Source organism: Anopheles moucheti, chromosome 3 (genome assembly GCF_943734755.1).
Source record: "Anopheles moucheti chromosome 3, idAnoMoucSN_F20_07, whole genome shotgun sequence".
NCBI classification, from domain to species: Eukaryota; Metazoa; Arthropoda; class Insecta; order Diptera; family Culicidae; genus Anopheles; species Anopheles moucheti.
The window spans coordinates 12,897,977-12,917,581 of record NC_069141.1 but is presented as its reverse complement, the minus strand read 5'-3'; the positions used below and the strand labels follow the sequence as shown (position 1 = coordinate 12,917,581).

The 19,605-nt window shown below is 44.6% G+C and overlaps 1 protein-coding gene across 1 annotated transcript; it reads left to right on the top strand.

Annotated features, from left to right (window-relative positions):
- The first annotated feature begins 274 nt into the window (after positions 1-274).
- LOC128300429 (uncharacterized) lies at positions 275-19,068 on the top strand. The gene is made up of 7 exons (XM_053036475.1): positions 275-1,312; positions 3,903-4,052; positions 5,224-5,463; positions 9,944-10,997; positions 12,987-13,207; positions 15,030-15,233; positions 18,916-19,068. Exons 1-7 carry the CDS (start codon positions 275-277, stop codon positions 19,066-19,068), a joined length of 3,060 nt encoding a protein of 1,019 aa, XP_052892435.1.
- The last annotated feature ends 537 nt before the right edge of the window (positions 19,069-19,605 follow it).

The following is a 19,605-nucleotide window of genomic DNA, read 5'->3' as shown; positions in this document are numbered from 1 at the left end:
GACATTCTTGTACATAACCTTCGTATACTTTCGATTCTTCAATAGGGATGCTCTTAGTATGTGCAGTGTGTTGGAAATTGTGTTCTACATTAATATCATGCGCTTGAAGTCACTCGAGTTATGATAGAAAGTAATCCAAGTCTTCGAATGGTGCTAAGCGTAAAACGATTGAACTGAAGTGTTGTACCAGCGGAAAGTTGGCAAACGGAATCACACACATCACATTGATCCACATTCCACCAGAACACCGGCCCAACCGGCGAGTCATCACAAAATGACCGATATTAATCGCACCAAACAGAGCTATCTGCACAAACACAACGGCAAGATCGATCCGCAATCAGTGCAATCCCCATCGGTGCTGCACTCTGCGGGATCGAACACGGCCGAACATGGTCGTGCGGCCAGCAATAGCGCTGGATCTAGCGCGGGCGGTTCGTTGAAACGCAACAATAGTCATCATCAGCGATTGAAAAAATCCAACACAAGCACTCTGGACCGAGGCTCTAATGGTCCTGTGGAGTACGGCGGTAACTTTAGTCATCATCAGCAGCAGCAGCAGGAACAACAACAGACCGGAACGACCTGTACGAGATCCGGCGCCGGTTCCGGTCTAGCCAAGAGCTGGTCGAAAACCTCCAGCAGTAGCACCTCCCAATCGACGTCCCACGGCCCAGCGGAACAAACGCCGCACACACACGAAACAGGCAGCAGTGGCCGACCTCCGGGGACAAATTTAGCACCCACCGTCAAAACGGAAGCCTCGCTCAGTGACGATTTTAAGCGCTTCCACACGCTCCGCAACAGCTACGGTGGCAAATCCAATTTAAATGTAAATAACACCGATCACATGATAAAATCGCAGGTCCTACTTCACCAGCAGAAGCTGCGCGAGTACTCTCGACAACTTCCCGCCCAGCAGCACCATGACAACGATAGCTACTCAACCTGCTCCTCGTCCCAGTCCGACTACCAGCATCCTCCGCAGCAACCACACCAGCAGCACCAGCCGAACCATCGCCACAAGCATCACACTCACTATCGTGTGCATCAGCATCAACACCATCAGCCGGCACAAGCCCACAATGTCCTACCGACGCAGTCCATCTACCCCATCTCTGCCACGGTGGCCGCAACAGCCACGTTGACGCGCGCCGGCGGTTTCGGTGGGGCCGGTGCCGGTGGAGGTTCGATATTGAAAAATGCCACCAGCAGCAACCATCAGGATCCGGCCGGGAGTCGGAACAGCCTCAAACGAGGACCGGGCGGATTGAGCACGCTGTCACTGTGCAGCTGTGACGCGGAAACGGAGGTAAGTGAGTCATTATTACAGGAATTTCCTTCTCTTTCCTTCTGTTCTGTCCCACATTTTCCGTGCTCTGCTTTTGTCCATTCGTTAACCAACGTTAGAAGTTGCTGAGTTTGCATGGCTTGGGTTGGGAAATGACCGATATGGTTTGTTAATCATTGACGTTCGCTTTGATAACATCTTTTTAAATAGCACAGGAGCTTAAAGCTGGAGCTGATGCCCATGAGAGAGGCTACTATTTTTCTTGCATTCCACAAATAATGCATTGGTCATATGAGAGCCCTTGATTTATGATCTTTCTTTACAATAACTCACACTGAGTTGGACCAAACTTTAATGACTTGGCCAGGAAATAAATTTATTCTTCACTTTTCACATAATACTCGCAAGATCTTGGCACCGCGGCCACATTGAAACCATGTTCCATTAAGACGTTCCAACTAATCTCTTGTTTAATCTCTCACAATCCCATAAACACATCACGCTGCTTGGGATATAAAAATTAATGTGTCTCTGGACACCGAACAAAAAATTCCCTGTCACAGAATCGTTTTCTAATCTTCTTAATCGTGGGAAGATTCCCTCCGACGGACACGAAGTAATTTCACAGATTCTTCTATTTTGAGTCGATAATCGTTTCCGTCGGGTCGATATCATTTATATAACAGATCGACCAGCGTCTTGACACTCCGACGTTGACCACCAACAAGACGATGAATGGTGTTGTAGATACGAACGAGAGGAACGACGACGAAAGCCCCCAGACATTGAATCTGACCTGATGACTTCTTTTGCCGTCAGCGAACGTCAGGTCGATCGGTGGCGGTATGGGAGTTTGTAATTAATTTTCTTAATCACATTATCGTCATACTTCCGCACAAGAAGTTCCCCAGGAAAGAAAGAATGAGAAGTTCCGGCCGAGGGCGAAATATTACGTCGATAATGCCCACCCAAAAGCTGTTGCGTGAGTCCGAGGCATGAAAAAGGGCCGTGGATGGAATGTTTGTATTTTTTGAGGGAAATATAGAAAAAGAGGGAAAAAGCAAATGGAATTGAAGCACAACCGCGAACGAAGTGCGATTTCAGGGCACCGGCGCCAGTGGCTGAGAAGTCTTCAAAGCCACGCTCTGTAGTGGGAGTAGAAATGGAATAAGCTAGATTAAACATTTCGTCTTATCGTCTCAGATCCAAATTGAATACCCATCCTTCAACGTTCTGGAGGGGTGGAGTGTCGAGTGCCGTTATTGCTTCCTCAAGGACGTCGATTAGACCGATTCCTCAGCATTCCCTTAGTGTGCTGGTGTGAAAAATGCCTAAAATAGACGCTGACCTTTAAATGGTGGTTTTCGCAGGTCAAGTTGATGACACAGAAGAAGCTGTCAAATGTGGGAAATGTGGGACTGTTGGGAAATCCTCTGTGAGATGGATTCTTCCCTGGGGAATAAACATTCCCGGCTGAAAAGTTATTCTAGGAACATAAACATTTATCGGATGCAATTACTGTCTGGGTTTTTCTTTCGCTGCTTTACAAAATTGTTCAAACAGTGGAGTTCATTTAATATTAATAACAATTTCCTCTTTCTCGAGAGTGCTATGAATGAAATATCGATTTCAGAAGAGTAACGTTAATATTTCTTCATGCGAATTTCACTGCAACCTTACTAAACTGGCAAGCAAATCATTCAAACCTTCAAAAAGACAGTGTAACGTGATCTGAAATAGACTACTCGAAAACTGTAATCAAACTCCATTTCGTTCTTCAATGCTGGTTGAATACTTTAAAGACCAAAAGCATCACGACCATTACTTCTCAACTCAATGACTTCATTGCTCTCAAACTCGTCAGTCCATCTGCAATGGCCATCTACACTCTTCCATTTAGTGAACGCAAATTCGAATGCTTGTGGCTACTTGCTATCGCTTCCAAACCACACAGGATCATCTCTCAATGCTCGAAATCAAGCTCGCAATTACACAAATTGACCAATAACCATGCCTAATGGCACCATTCACATATCAAACACATATTTGCTGCCAGTGGCCCATCTCGACACAGGCTTTTCGACTGGACACACTCAACGAAACTGCCGATGGTGTTTCACTCTTCCCATCTAACACTCGATTCGAACAGGATGTGTGGACGTGTGAAAGTGTCACTAATACGGTTGCCTAATCTATCATTCCATGACTCTGGCCGGCATGTTCCTCCCAATTAGCTCTCGGTTTGGTGTGTTTGTGTGCCCGGACGTCAACCCAAAGATTGGTCAACCTTCCTGCGTACCATCGATCTAAGAATCTAAGATTACTCTACACTCTTGATGGAGCCGGGGTAGATGCCCTCAAGTCCGAAATCGCCCCCCATTACATTATACCGAGTTGCTTCACATTACTCTGAACGTTTTATCTGGCCGATAGGGCTATTTCCAAACCAATTTTAGGATCTTCTCCGATTTCATACGCTTCTGTCTCTTTCCCATTTCACGCGCTGCTCTTATTGGCCGCTCCCTTTTTTCACAACACATTATTCTTTTCTCGCCTGTGCCGTCTGCTCATGTCGTTCTGTTTCGATTTTCACCGAATCAAATATTTACAGATAATACCGAATCCATTAAGGCCATTATATCAGTACAGCCTGGACAGGAAAAATCCACGCCAGCACACCTACACGTGCGAGCAGAATGCACAGATTTTGCTGCGACTGGAAAAGGACCGTCAGAAGAAGTTTGGCTCCATGGGAAAATTGGTAAGTGTTTCTTCGTTTCGTTGCGTTTCATTTCGACTGTGATTTTATTTTCATCCGATTCTATTCGTGTGCGTCTAGTGTGGTCGTATTGATCACCAAGAATTGCGGCACGTTATCGACATCTTTTGCGTGTTTTTGACGCCTCGCTTCTTAAACGATATGCGTAAGTTCCTAGAACGCGAAAAGACTTTACGACCGCGGTGCCTAGGGCAATTTGGGGAAGCTTTGAAACGGGCCGTAAAATTGCTTACATTACGCTTACGCACCTGTCGCGAACGGTTCGACGTTCAACGAGATGAAAGCTCACTGAATATTCCTCCAGGCTTTTTGATGTACTGTACCAACACGTTTCATCTCCCATAACAACCCCAATGTACGCAAATCGAAGTGGATAATACCAGAACAATAGAATGCTTCCCTATGTCTTCCGGTATTGAATTCCAAGAACTCAAAACACCCTCCAAAACATCCCCAAAGCATTAAAGTGACTGGAGAATTGCTTTGAATTCAACAGACCCAAGAGCTAAACGGCCCATTTTCAACTGTGTCGAGAGCATAAACGAATGGTATCAAATTTCCACAATGCCAGAAACAATTAACTTTCTCCGTACCAGCTCCAGAACAACAAATGGCGATAGCACGAGGGGGCCGCTCTTCATCAACGATTTCTGAGGCATATTGACGACAAAAGGCTTGAGAAAACTAATTTGCTAATGAAAACTCAACCTTCGTGTCACGCGGCAAGCGCCACGAACTGGAGACTCCTCTCCTTTTGGAACTCTCCAACTCGACCGTTTAACTGAAACGGTTGGAGGCTGCATTTTGCATCATTTTCTGGGCTGTTTCGAGTTCCATTAGCAGCGCCATCACCGTTACCGTTTCGTGGCTAAAATAAACAACCTTTCGTACGTTCGGAGTGGAGTCGCGTGCAATGCGTATCATTTTCGACATGACTCTCATGTGGGACTTTCCACGAAAACTCCAAGCCAAAAGCCACTCTAATGCTGTTGTTTAATTTCTCCTCAACTCGTCAACACCACGACCACAGCCGACGGCAACGAAAAAGGCAAACGGCTCCAAACCTCACAACTCCAACTGTCTTACATTGTGAAAATGGGGCAAATGGTACAATTAACCCATCCATTCCTGCTCTTGTTTACTTCTCTCTTAGCATCTGACCACATCAACCGGTGACTTAAGCCTAGCGTCCACAGCGATGCAACGACACTCGAGCATAACGGGTGCATCCGTGCCGACCTCGTCCGTTTCGACTCCAACTCCCACGCCTCCTCCTCCGCTAGCTGCAACTGGACCCGGAAAAGTCACCGGAACTGCGTGCAAGGTGGCGGCCAACGTGCTTTCGTTTGACTGCCAGCATGGATCGTATCCTCGGGGTGATAATTATGCCGAGGTAAGCTTGCACGTCATCTACACACTACATCTTGTCTCGTTTGAAGCGTGTGTGACTAAGAGCCAGGCCGACACACACAAAAGTGTAATATGCCACATTTGGAGCGATGGAAAGCTTTCATATATTTAACGATGATATTCCTGCAGCATTTCCAAGAAACAACTCCGAGCTCCTTCTGGAAATCCGGTTTGCTATATCATCTAACTCTGTATTGGCATTCAGAACATATCGTAACAGTTTAGGAACTGGATAAACTATGGAAATATTTCCCATTTTCCCATCGTTTATGTAAAAGGACTCTTTTTCTGCTTCCGGCAAAGGTGACAGCTGTCAAACCCATTCGGAAAAGTAAAAACATAAACACATGACCCACACAGACATGACCTGCACAAGCTTCAACACCGAAGGGTCCTCCTAGTGCTGGTTCTAGTTCTTATCCTCTAAATCTAGACTCACATGTAACCAGACGGCGTAGGAGGAGTTATTTATCTCCTGCAAAGTAAAAATAGAAAGGAAAACAAAACTTTATCGCTTCGGAAAGCAAAACAGATCTGAAAAACGAAGCACTTTCTCTTTTTTGGTTGAGTCCTGCGATCCTCAAACCCGAACGTGATTCGCATCCACCGTGGCACGTCCTTCCCATGAGTGAATGTCGTCGATGGCTACTTCCGGTCATAAATTATTGGAAGCTTACCCAACCGACCGTTCGATTGCAATGCCCAAGCTCTCTATCCCGGTGAGCTCTATCCCGGCATGGACAAAATTTATTGACCATACCATTTTGCGGCCATGGTTTCGGAGTATTATTTATGGAATGTCCTTTCTCCATTGAAGAGCGAACGAGGATAGGAAATTGCAAATTCTTGTTTTGCTCCGAGTTCCACGAGCTAAGCAGGGAAGCAGGTTACAGATCGGGATTCCGAAACTAAGAAGCATTCAATTGAGAAAACGTACACAGGAGAGCCTTGGAGCAAGGTGTGAGGACTTTCGAAGTTTCCGAGATGAAGCGATGGGGAACTCCGTTTGCAAATTGGCACTCCATTTTCACGCCCCAGCTGGTCCGTAGCTGTTGCATCCCGATAGTATCGGTGAAATTGTTTCCAAACCAAAGACTCATCCCCAAATTCCCCGGAAGTGTATGAGACTTCCCAAAGGTTTCGTGGCATTTTGGGACAATCCAGATTTATTGATCAAGAAAGATATTCAGTTTTGGTGAATAGGTTTTACCTGCCCTGTCCTGGATTTGGTGGGCCGTGATAAATTATTTATTTCCCAAGCAAACAATTTGTTCGTTGGGATGAAATAAACATCCATCATCTGTGCATAATAGGTTCCGTTCATGATTTAATCCGTTGCATAAAGTTCTTCTTTTCAAACTAATATGTTTTTCAATAAAATGCTTCAACCATCGCACGGCCAGTTCAATTCTCTTATGGACAATTTCATTCGGTCAACATCAATGCTTTGGGTTAAAATGAAAGTTTTTCTAATTTAGCCGACACAATTCCCAATGCCACATATAAACTTTGTGCAATCATGTCAAACATGCGCCACAAAGCATAGATTTGACTAGACTTAGATAAGGAATAGTGAAACGGGAACCGAGAGAGAAATAAAAAAATCCTTCTGTTCGCTTTTTATGCAACGTTTTGCATTCTATTCATATCCGTGTGCATAATATCTCGCAGCCACGGTAGTCGCTTTGTCGCCGTTAATGGAATTTTTAATGTCTTTCGGCGATCTGTTTTTAAAGCCAAAGTTAAAAGCCAAATTCCATTCCCATTTCTCCGTGTGCATATGTGTGTAGTTGTGGAATCGAAAGCAAGAATAGTGTTCCATTTTTTATTACTTTAATATTCTGAGCTAAAATATCAGTAAAAGGCTTAAAGAAACGAATAAAAGTAAGTAATGTCCTTCATTTAAAATTATTCAATAAAAATGCTATATTATGCAATCTAAACAGTTAAAGCAAAGCATCGCGTACAGCGGCGAAAGGAAATTTCTACGGAAATTGAATTAACATTCAGAACTCACCGTTTTTCATTGGCCAGTTTAGTCGCCTAACACGTTACGCCCTCAACTGCATCAATTTCCCAGAAGAGTATCATGATGCAGATACTCTGATAACTATACACTCGAAGAACTAAAAACTGTGGAGTGAAGGGCCCTAGTTCCGGATCATAAAACAATAGTTTACCTCGTGCATGATGTGCCGTTTGATTCCAGGAAACCAGGAATTGCAAACTATTTCTCCTTATCAACACCCAATTCTGAGTAATCTCCGTCCATCTGGCTTGTTTAGAGCTATGTTATGTGGTGTTATTTCATGCCATTCCTTCCTCAAAAATTACGGTAGACCGATTCGCCGTCCCACACGATCTCCCAACCCCCTGCAATATTTGTTTCATGGGCTTTTTATTGAATGCCATAAAATGCACTCCCACCAGACCAGACCACGACCACGACCAGGTCACGAAACAGCTCAACGTGAAAATAAACATAAAACAGGGCTTTTTCTTACACAACCAATCCGAGGGACGGAGAAACAACACAAACAAACAAAATTGTTACGGCTTTGCAATCACAATTTGTTACCCGGTGCACACTTTCGGCCAAATGTCTTGAAGTAAATAGTACGATTGATGTGAAAATGGAATTGAAGAAGGTGTAGGAAATAGAACGGCAGAGTTCTTCAATTTTATCGACGGGAATTATTACGAGCAGCTGTACTAAAATGTGTTTAGCATTGACCAGATGTACTCAAAACGTGACCTTAGAGGGCTGGGCGGTTGAAACACCAAGGACAAACACTGTGGTGCTCGAGGAAGCTTTAAACAAGAATGATTCGAAAGGTATATATTCCATTCGATTTCAATTTATTTTCATACAATCAAGGATTTGTTGAAAGTAATTAAACTCCTTTCTGTTTTCTAGCACCATCCTATTTAGGCTGATGAAAAATGCGATTATTCTTGCACTTCATTAAGCTAATTGAACATTTTGTTTTGATAAGCTTTATGCAGCAGAGTTGTAAATAAAACTCCACTGTCATACCGTTGCTCAACCTTTCTAAGCGTATTATTAACTACGAAAATGAAACTCAAAACAAAACCAGTGGAAAATTAATTCCAACCATAGACGTGCTGAAGCAACATGCTCTGGTGTTCGTAGACCTACTCAATTGATGATCTTTCACTGTCTTGTTTCTTCATTTTCTGAACCATATTTTAAGCTTTTTTTGTACAGCTCTCGTTTTTTGATGCTACATCATCCTTCCAACCAGAGATTCTCCATTTTTCTTCATCAGCAATCAGACACAATTTTAATCTTAAAACAAGACCAAACCGAACCGAAAGGAGTCAAAAAGCTGCAAGAAGATCTCTCGCGAATTTGAAAGCTTGTTAACTGGTACCCTCAGAACAACGGAAGAATGTCAAAAAGCGAGGAAATTACAAAACAGGACAAAAAAGCACTAGGGACATGAAAAATGACGGCCTGTGACGGCAGCGTGTGTTTTGTGTTTGTGGGACTGGAACGGAAAAGGGAATCACGGGAAAGACAAAACATTACAAGAATTGGAGGACAGCTCTTCTCCTGCAGATGGATAGACAGAGCAACACGACACGCGGCCTACTGTGGCCTCGCTGTACCATTTCATTTCCCTGCTCCGGAGGCATTTATTCTCTTCATTTCCATTATGGCCCAACGTCATAAATATCCGCTCCATCTGGCGTAGTCAGATCATTTCTCTGCGGTGCCATGCTGCAAAGTGCCGAGGTAGGAATACGCTCACACAGCAGCACTACGGATCACTGTTGTTGTGCTTTTCCGGTCTGTTTTGTGGTTTTCCACGACCGGGACATTACCATTAGTTGCATCTCCGGTGTTTGGGAATCGTGGTCGAACTCGGAGGAGGATGCGATACAGATGCGTTAAATGTGCCAGAGCTATCCCAGTTTGTCATGCACGCTCGCGAACCCTGGACAGCTGCAGCTGAACACGCTGGGAAGCTGACGGCGGCAGGAGAGATCAGCGAGAAAAATGAGTTCCCTTCACGCTCGAAGCCATTTATTATGTGATTACGGAATTGTTCTATACTTTTTCTCGTCGAGGTGAATGCATACTCCATTTCGCTGCATCCTAAATGCATTTCCGTTGTTATTTGTGGAAAGATAAGAGCTCGAGAAATTACTCATTCCTTTAGCATTGATGATGATGCACGAAAAATACATCATCATCATGCTTAAAATAGTTGTTATGTGTAAAATTTTCTGACCACGACGCTCACACACGAACAACCAACCCATTGTAGAATCTCTAGACATTGTATGGAGGCAGGAATGAAGATCGAGCTAAATTCCAATCACTCTCTCCATCCAGCCTAACGTTCATTTGTGCAATCCAATATCAGTTATGCAAAGAATTTGTTGTGTTTGTTCAGCAACATCATCGTATCATCGTGCTTCCTTTTCGCTTGCAGGACGATTCGTACAGTGAAGATATGATACCGCCTCCGCCACCTCCACTGAATCGACGGCCATCCTACGGATACGGCTGTGTGGTGCAACCTGTTGCATCCGGACCGGAACCGACGCACCCAGACCCGCAGTCCAACCCAGCCAACATCAGCTTCGGACGTGAAGTAGACGGCCTGGTCGGAACCATGAATCAGCCGGATCTGTTCAACTTTGCCTCAAACACAAACGGTTCGTTGAGTGGCACGCTAAAGTCAACACTGAAATCCGCCAAATCGTCGACAAACGGTAAAACAACTTCCGGCTCATTGGGCATGCCTGTCGACGGCAAGTCGAAACTGAACGACCCGCTTCCGGTTATGATGGTGGACCTGATGAACGGTAACACGGCCGCCTCGCTTCCGAATGGAAATGATCCGGCCGGCACGAAGCCATATCCGCCTTACTACTTCGATGATAATTATCTCCATCACCACTACTACTACCAGAACGGCGAAGATCGGTACGGAGAGACCGGATCCGATGTGCCGCTGAAGGAAGCGATGGATGCGGGGCAGTTGTATCTCTACCACCAACATCATCACCATCCGGATGCGGTCACTGCCGGCTACATACCGAACTACGATGCACTTAACCTTCCTGCGAAGTACAATACGATCGGGCCGAACGGGGATTTGCCACTGTCGGGGCACTTCTCCGGACTGGGAGGCAAGTACCCGGTGGCGGGCGGTGGAGTGGGTCACCATGCCAGCTCCTGCAATATCAATCAGTACTCCGGCTCGACGAAAAGCAACCTCATTGCATCGCACAACCACCACTTCTCCAACTCGATCAGCAACTTCAACTTCAATCCCTCGCAGTACTTCGGCTCGGGGCTGGAGCCCGCTCCAGGCACCACTATCCTTCCCGGGGGCGTGATGGGTGGCGTAATGGGAGGTGGTGATGGTTTTCCCTCCTCCTGCAGCCTTAACGGAACGCCCAACAAACAACAGCCACACCCGTGGAAACACCGCCAATGTCCGAGTCGTGGTTCCAGCAGTACCGGGTCCGGATCATCCAGTAAGTATGTCAAGGCGCAGGAAGAAGGTTGTGGAAGACCTGTCCTGTGAGGTTAAATTAATGTAGCTTAGCATTGCATCAGCTGCAATGTGATTTCTCTCCAGATTTGGCATTTTCAAAATATAGCTATAGAATTACATTTCTGGGAATTTGCTCCCAATCGAGTTGCTCGCGATTATCGAAAGATTGCTTTATTAAACTATTTCCAACCACGGCATGTATATTGCGGTTCCGGAGCTCTCTTGCTCCCACCGGAATGATTTGGAATTTGAGGTTAGACCATCATTAATATCTGGTAACCGTGGTCGCCCTAACGAACGATACGAAATCAACACCTTTGCGTTTGTATTTGCGTATAGTTAGGCTCGACTATTTGAGCAACTTTTTGCCGTGATTCACACCATCATGCTTTGGTGAGCCACTGGAGAATAACTATAATGGCTTTGCAATTCGAGGCGCTAAAGTAACCACAACACACCCCGTAAGGAGAATGTTGTTCTCCGGCACTGACGACGGTGGCGTAAGGGAGGAAATTTAAATTTCTAATAAATTATTCATCATGCGGAACAAGACAAACGGGCACTCGGAGCGTAGACATAACACAACATAACCTCATTCTCTTATTTGGACGGTGCAGGAAGTTGGATATTGTTCACTGGACTGAGCTGCTGTTGAAGGAACTTCTGGTGGCTGAGGGTGATGGAGCAGGAGTGATGTTTAACATTTATCTCCGTCCAAGAGTTTCCCCGAATACCAGAAAGTGGACCAAACGCAATCGTACCTAAGTACCTACGGCTAATGAATGTACCTATGGGTCCAGCGTCGAGCACCCTTGGATTTGCTAAATCTGTTGCAGCCTAACCCGGAAATGGTTGAAAATGCTGTTCCTGAGAAGTCCATCTAACCTTTTTCCCATGTCCTAGCCGTCCTAGTTATCCCGAACCAAACAACCCCACAAAAACCACCCCAAAGAACTACGCTAAACGCTCGCTGTGAATTGGCAAAAAGTGTGTAAGATTAAGTAGAAGCAAGAGCGAGTGAATGTTGAAACGATCGTGGACGTCAAAAGGACGCAAATTAACATCGTTGCAATTTTGCCTTCCAACACAGTACCGCTTGACAAAACTAAAACTCTCCCTCACTTCAAACTTTCCCAAGGACACACTTTGTGCAACAAATAAATGCTAATCAGCGCTGGTGGGAGAGCCAAGCTCCATCGCATCGGTGCCGGAACTAGCGATGACAGCACGACATGACCGTCGCACAGCATGGAACCAAGGTTGGGGGTTGCATTTCAGCTTCCTTTAGTGGGTCTCCCAGCGCGTAATGGGCTACGGCTCGAGCTGGGAGCAAGCGATAATTCTTTGCACAAACAAAAACATCGCATTTTAACAGAGTAAAGTGCTCCAGCTCGATCGTGCTGCTGGATTTTCCATTTTCTTATTGGCGACACTAAAGAATTTCACTGCACACAAACATGACTAAAAGGGGATTAATTGCATTCCGTTAAGTGACAATGTATTTTAGCGCAAGTAAACAGCGAGTATCGTTCGGGAGCGTAAATCCCGCGTTCTTTCGCCTTTGGAAGGACGATAAGATATCATTAGACCGGGAATAGCAGAAGACCGGGCAAATAGAAGTGATACTGATGCAAACATTGCAATACAAGAGATTTACAAACATAAATTAGAGCCATAGCCTGCTTAATTAGGACTTAAGACATTGCACAATCAGCTGCTACATAAGCTCCCTTTAAGCTTGTGAACTTCTTTATCGCAAGAAATGCTGTAAACATTAAGTTTTAGCAGCAAATTTGATGTATTATGGTTCACTTCAACCTGATGTTTGTATCATCAATCATATATCTACGAAGATCTTCCACGTTTTCTAATCCATCTTCATAAAAATGAACTTCCCCAAGACCCAAAAGGGAACGATAGTTATGAAGGGATAGCAAAACTAATCAGACAACATTTGCTTCCTCTTTAGAATGGGACCTTCCTTCGAGACAGTGGCTAGCGGTGACCTCCATATTGTTGATCGCTGGAGCAGCCGGAGTAGCAGTCCCGCTCACCCTGAAGGTATCCTCCGGTGCACCCCTTGAGAAACGACTGCAGGTGGCTACCCAGCTGCTCGACACAGTGCCTTTAATCGATGGTCACAACGATCTGCCGTGGAACATACAGAAATTCCTGCACAATCGATTTTCGGTGAGTAAAATCTGCTCTTATATCTCCAACCATTTATGAACGTAACAATCCTTATTGACGAAGTGCCAAATTGTCCAATTAGTAACTTTACTGTAACTTAACTCAACTTTACTGGGAATTGAACAATAAAGAGTCTCCTGAACTCCGGCGCAGTTAAGCGAAATTCAGTGGAAAATTATATTCCCTAGCCATTAATTCTTCGTCCTAACTCCTTACGTCAAATCGCATGTATTCCGTTTTATTAGATGCAATAATTGTCAAGATTTTGCTACGGATTTCTAAAGTACATCAACCGTTTCCAGAAATACGACACATATTCTTATTTTCAAACAAGTTAATTCATTTCTTGCGTATTACTATTGCATTACCCGTCAACAAAACAACTGAGCACAACCGTGTCTTGTAGCAAATTTATTGAAGCAATAACTTATCCGTACCCCAACATCGACCATGAAGGAGAGAAAATGTTAAACCCATTAACACGGTCACCCATAAAAAAAGGAAAGGGCCACACTGTTGATTGAAAAATAATGTAAATTAATCTCTCTCACTCGCTAAGAAGCTTATCAGACGCGGTACTCTGATGCTCTTACGCAACCCGTACCGTAGCATGGCGAAGAAAGATAAAAATCAAAGTCGCAAAAAAACGCAAGCTGTTGTGAACGAAATTGGCAAAAAAAACGCTTCGCTCCACCGTCCTTTCGCACGGGTTGAACCAACGCAAATTACCGTATTCCGCAACAGCGCCGTTCCGTTCGACCGATGAACCGGAAGCACCCGCAGCCCAACCCCCCTCCCCCCGGCACGGTTGATGAGAAGCAATTTTATTGAACTTCTTCGACCGTGCTTTTTTGCTTGCTTACTTTCTTGTTTACTTTCACTTGATTGTGGCAGCAACTTTAAAAATAAAGAAGGTATTGCTACGCGCGGATCACTTTCCACTTGAACGCTTCAACGCTCGAAAGGAGGCACCGTCGTTCCGTAGCATAGAAATATTAATTTACTCTCCACCGATTCGTTTAATGAATTCCCGGTCGATGGAATTCCCAAATGGAAACGTGCCGAACACTGTGCGTACAGGAATCTAATTCAATTAATTGGATAATGTTAAACTTTTGCAAAAGCGCAGAGATCGCAGATTGCTTGGGATCTTTCTTGTGAAGGAGCTTTCCAATGGTCTGCTCTCGAAGCAGGTGAACAATATTGTCGTTTCTTTACGACTTCAAGCGATTGACAGGCTAATAACTAACATGATCGTAAACTCGACTAAAGAGTTTTATAACAATAGCTTACTACGTTTAGATTTGTTATCTTGAAGAGCAGTTGTTACCCTGGGACATCCATTAATCTACATTGCTTTACGTTGGCACGTGCCAGACACTTTTGTATTATGCTCCAAGATTAAGATTAGCAATTATCTGAAAGAAAATGATCGTCTCACCAAGAACATTGCATTTTCCAAGTGATGATGATAACGAAACTAATTGATGGTAAGTGTTCGAAGCGACATTGCCCGGTAGCAATGTGAAGTATAATGAGATATCTTAACAATAAACAGCTCGACTAATTATCGGAAGGTGTTTCGAGCGTTTCGATATCTTCCAATGAAAAGGGATGAAGCTCCCCATACAAGTACGACTTACAGAGCACAATAATATAACTTCGCAGCAAAAACTACTCTCGCACCTGCATTACCTACATAAACCTATTAGCGAAATATTTTCCATTTTAGCCGAGATTTGCACGTTCGAATACATGGAAAGTTGACATTAATTAGTAGCAGTGTTTTCGTTGCCGTCCCGTACCTCCTCTTGTTCATTAGAAGTCGTACTACTACCGCACAAAAACTGTCAAAATGTGTTCATTAATCGATGCCCAGGATGGGCCCAGCGGTTCGCTCGGTGTCCTGCGCAATTACTATGCCCTCGAGATTCGGTACATGACCCTTACACGCACCTGCCTTGGGCGAATGGCGGATGCACCGAAGTATGACATCCGACACGGTGGACTTACGGCTTACGGCAAGGTAATTGTCTATTTTTGCATTATTACCCATTGCCTAAAATTACTCCCCTGTCGGGCGCACGCACGTCGCCTCCCGCACGGAAGCACCAAAAAGGGTTAGGGTTCGTACGTAAAAAAAGAACCTTCAAAATAGAATTTCACTTCACACGAACTCATCGAACCGGTTCCAAATATAATGCTTCCCCGATGGAATGTCCGGAGTACGTGCGACGCTTCCATCTAATCTACTGCACCTTTATCCTCGTGCCATAATTATAGTTAAAGCGCTCCACGGGGACCATAAAAGATAATTAAGAGATTACTCACGGTTGGCCGGAATGGACCACGTTCTTCTGTTGCAGCGGTTTTGACCATCGTGCAGTACCGAACACCCGCATACGAATTGGAAAGGATACGCTATCCAGCGTATTATCAGAGCAGAGAGCCAATTGCGGTTCCATGGTTCCATGGGAACAGAACTGAACTCTAGGACCAGAATTCACTTATGCACTTCTGAAAGGCGCCGATAGTAGAGTGTCCTTTCTGGTGGGCACCTCCCCAATTGCAGTGACCTAATGACAAAGGAATTATTTAACCTTACGGGTGGGTCGTACTTTCTCGTAAGGACTCTTTGCACGGTGCTTGCTTTAGCTTCACACCATCACCTGTGAGCTCTTAGTCTTACTGAAGTTTTACGGCAGAGATTACAGTTTTGTTTTCAATAATCAAAACCTCAATTCTTGAAGTTCTTCCATATTTTATCGAGGAACTGACCACGATTTAAATCCTTACCACCATTTATCAGATGCACAAATAATAATAGCGCAATCAAGGATTTAAAGAAATAGATCATAACACACCAAATACTTCAACGGATAATTGCACAGAAGCCTAACGATTCAAATGTTCTTAAAAGTACTACCTCTACTGATGATCTACCGCTCTCTGTAATTTGATAATTGCAAGCAGCAATGCAATTAGAATCATTCTAACGCCCATTTAATTTGCATTAGCAATTAATTCGATTTATCCACCGTGGCAAGTGCAAAGTGGCGTAAATGAGCAGACACGAAGCATATTTCGATACGTGTTCCACTATTTGCTCACCAAATCACGCTCTTCGCAACGAAACAAGACAACGTCACACCATGACGCTTTGAATAGACCGCAACCTGAGCCATTTAATAGACAGCATCGCCCTCGCCAACCATTCTGGCACTATAGCACTTGAAGCACTTGTCATTCTACGGGACCTACCGTTGGTGGTGGTGGCTTTCGAACCAATCTTACCTAAAACGACAGGGAAAGTAATGAAAATTTATTCATTGATGCTTCTTCGTCCCGACACGGTTGTGCATTTCCCTCCTCCAACTACCTTTTCGCGCCATTCTCTGTCTGCACACTTTCCACAGCTCGGTCATTCAATCCCCCAGGAAGACTGTAATAATAGAAGACAAGAACAAACGGAGAGATTATTGCTTTTTTTATCAGAATTCTGGCAACGACTTCACCGACTCATTGAAGTTGAACCTTAATCTAATTTCCTTCAGACACAATTAAGGTGCAACAATATTTTTATTTCATTAATATGCGTGTTTAGGTATTGTAAACCCAATATATACCGAAATAATATTTATTTAAATTTACAACAAACTCCGGATTGAGACGGTGCGAATGGCTCTTCTACTCTGTTTGACGACTTTATACTTGTGCACTTTGCCAAAGCGAAAGTTCAACTAAAGCTTAATTGACGTAATAAAAGCAGACAAAAAAAATACCGGCGCAGCAAATCCAAAGCAATGCCACAACTAACAATGGAAAACCTTCCGAAATCCTTTAAAGTACATCCGCTCGGAACTTTCCAGACGGGGAGATGGAGTGAGCTTTGCTCAAAGTTGCTCCAATGCTTCGCATATTTCCCACCCACCCCCTATTGTGCCATCCAACTCCATCCGTCTTGTTCGTCCGAGACCTTTGATGACTTCTTACGTCAGTACCGAACGAGTGAGCATATGCTCGGAATGTCATTCTTTGCAGATGCCGGTTCGTTTCCAAAAACGCCACCAGACGGGCTTATTCGTCATGGGCGAAGGTTAAACCTGTTCCAGCTGCTGCCCGCTTGTTACAGCATTGCGACCGGTCACATTCATCCGCAGTCCTTTCCTAGTACGCAGTACGCCAACGGACGAACAAAATCCCTGCAGAAACTAACTATCCTAACGAACAGCCACATGAAGCATCCGGATTTGACAATAAAAATGATCCTTCCACCACGGACGCACGGTACGGACGATACGGTAGGAATTGGTGCAAAGGCAGACGGCAGCCAGTTGATATTACTATATCGGTATCTGCAACACGAAGGGTAAACCCACCAAATTGGTCGTCCTGTAAATTGCTGCGGATGGGCCCGACGTAACTTTCGCTTTTGCACTAACAATTGGCACACTGAAACTATGTCAGCGTTCAGGACCGCATGTTCCGGGCGGTTAGGAGTGTCATATGTGCCTCTAGTGAGGGAAAGTCTTTGTATCCGTTTTGTGCGAAGCCGCACGAAGAAGAAGCTTTTATTAAAGTGCAGAGGCGTTTGACCCGAAACATTACTATAAGATCAGCACAATAAACTCATAGCCTCTCATTATCCAATTTCAACCGACATTTTAAAAACATTTTTCAACCATAAACCCCCTCGCCCTGTTTAATTACCTAGTCAACTCAACCATTTCCAGACCACCGCACCGATTTTTGCGTTGTGTGACATACAAATTTCACTTAAAATGTTTCGCCGGCACGTGTTTCGCGGTAATTTCATAATTAAAAACAAAAGTTCCCAGAAAACTCCACTTGTGCACATTCATTAGACGAATTTTACGAATTCGTTTGGCAGCACCGTGTAGCAAAACACGTGTTCAGTACGCTTTTCACACGCAAACTGCATACAAAGCGAACGATACAATTTGTATCGGCGTTCACGAGGCAGCAGCACACGCGGTGAGGAAAAACAAACGGAACAATGTGCATATGTAATTAACGTGTTCCCGCTTTACCTGTAACATTACCGGCAGCATAATTTTAATCATTTTTACACAACTCAACCGGTGCACGCGTGAAAAGGGGCCGAAGGTTATCCGTTGGAATATAAATTGTCTACTCGCTTGTCAAGCTTAAGGAAGAGCTTTACCCTGCTGAACTCATGGCTTACTGGGGATGCGTTTTTTTTTTGTTCAATTAACGCCCTGTCACTGTGCAGTTGTTTCGTTTGAATGTCATAATGTGTGTACTACCCTTTGTACTACGTTGAAACTCATATCTGTGTGAGGAGTCCGTCCGTCCAGCAGGGGGTCCCCGCAAGCTGACAAAGATGTCAGAATGGTTAGTAGCTGAAAGCGTCATGCACGTCGGTGCGGTTTGGTGAGTAGTTCTGCGTCCAGATAACGTCAGATTAGAGCTTCATCCGTGTAGCTACGGACACCAAACAACAACGGACACTATTTGCAATTTCAAAAAGCTTCTCATTTTTTGTGAGTCACCAACGTCACCCAAAACTAAGTTGTTGCAGTTGTTTCCCCATTCCACACAATCATCCCCAAGAGATCCGCGTGTCCAATGTCCAGTACAGCATAAATTCTCATTTATATTCCAATTTAAAGTTGATAACTTGTTTCACTATTTTTTATTTTGATTTTCTTTGTTTCTCATTGCAGATGCGCACGCCACGGACGGTTGGTCGCGTGAAACATGGACCCATGTACGTCAAGATCCACCTGTCAGAAATCGGTGATGAAAAATCGTGTCCACATCGCACAACGTGGTACCTTTGCGTGGTAGAAGAGTTCTTTACAGGTTACCGTAAGTGAGCGGATCTTTGTCGCGTATATTACCCGTTTTTTTTTGCGCACCTTTTATTTCATTTCACTTTCGTCATCATCGTGGAAACGTTTCGAATCATTCTTCAATGCCCGGATGCCTCCGTCGATTGATGAAGCTTGACTTCGATAGTCCGTCCCCGTGAGCGCTCAGCCACACGTACGAGAGCTTCAACGACGACCCCGTGTCGTTACATGGAACGGGTGCTCAGTGCTGAACACTTCCGTCATCGGGAAAAGCGTGCAGTGGGACACAAAATGAACCACATGAAAGGAAAGCTCACTTATCGTGGGACCGTTTATTGAGAAGGGTTCCACCATTTCTACAAAGCGTAGGAACATTCCATAGTGCTTCTAGACCCGAACACTCGGTAGCCTTCGTACATGCGAACGGATCACAATTTGACCATCATAGGTTTAGCCACATCCGTGGCTAATCCCATTCTGTCGACCCCTTTACGACAATTGAACCCTATTGAAGCGGCAATCAGGTCCGACACCACCGAAAACGTGGCTCGAATCGAAGCT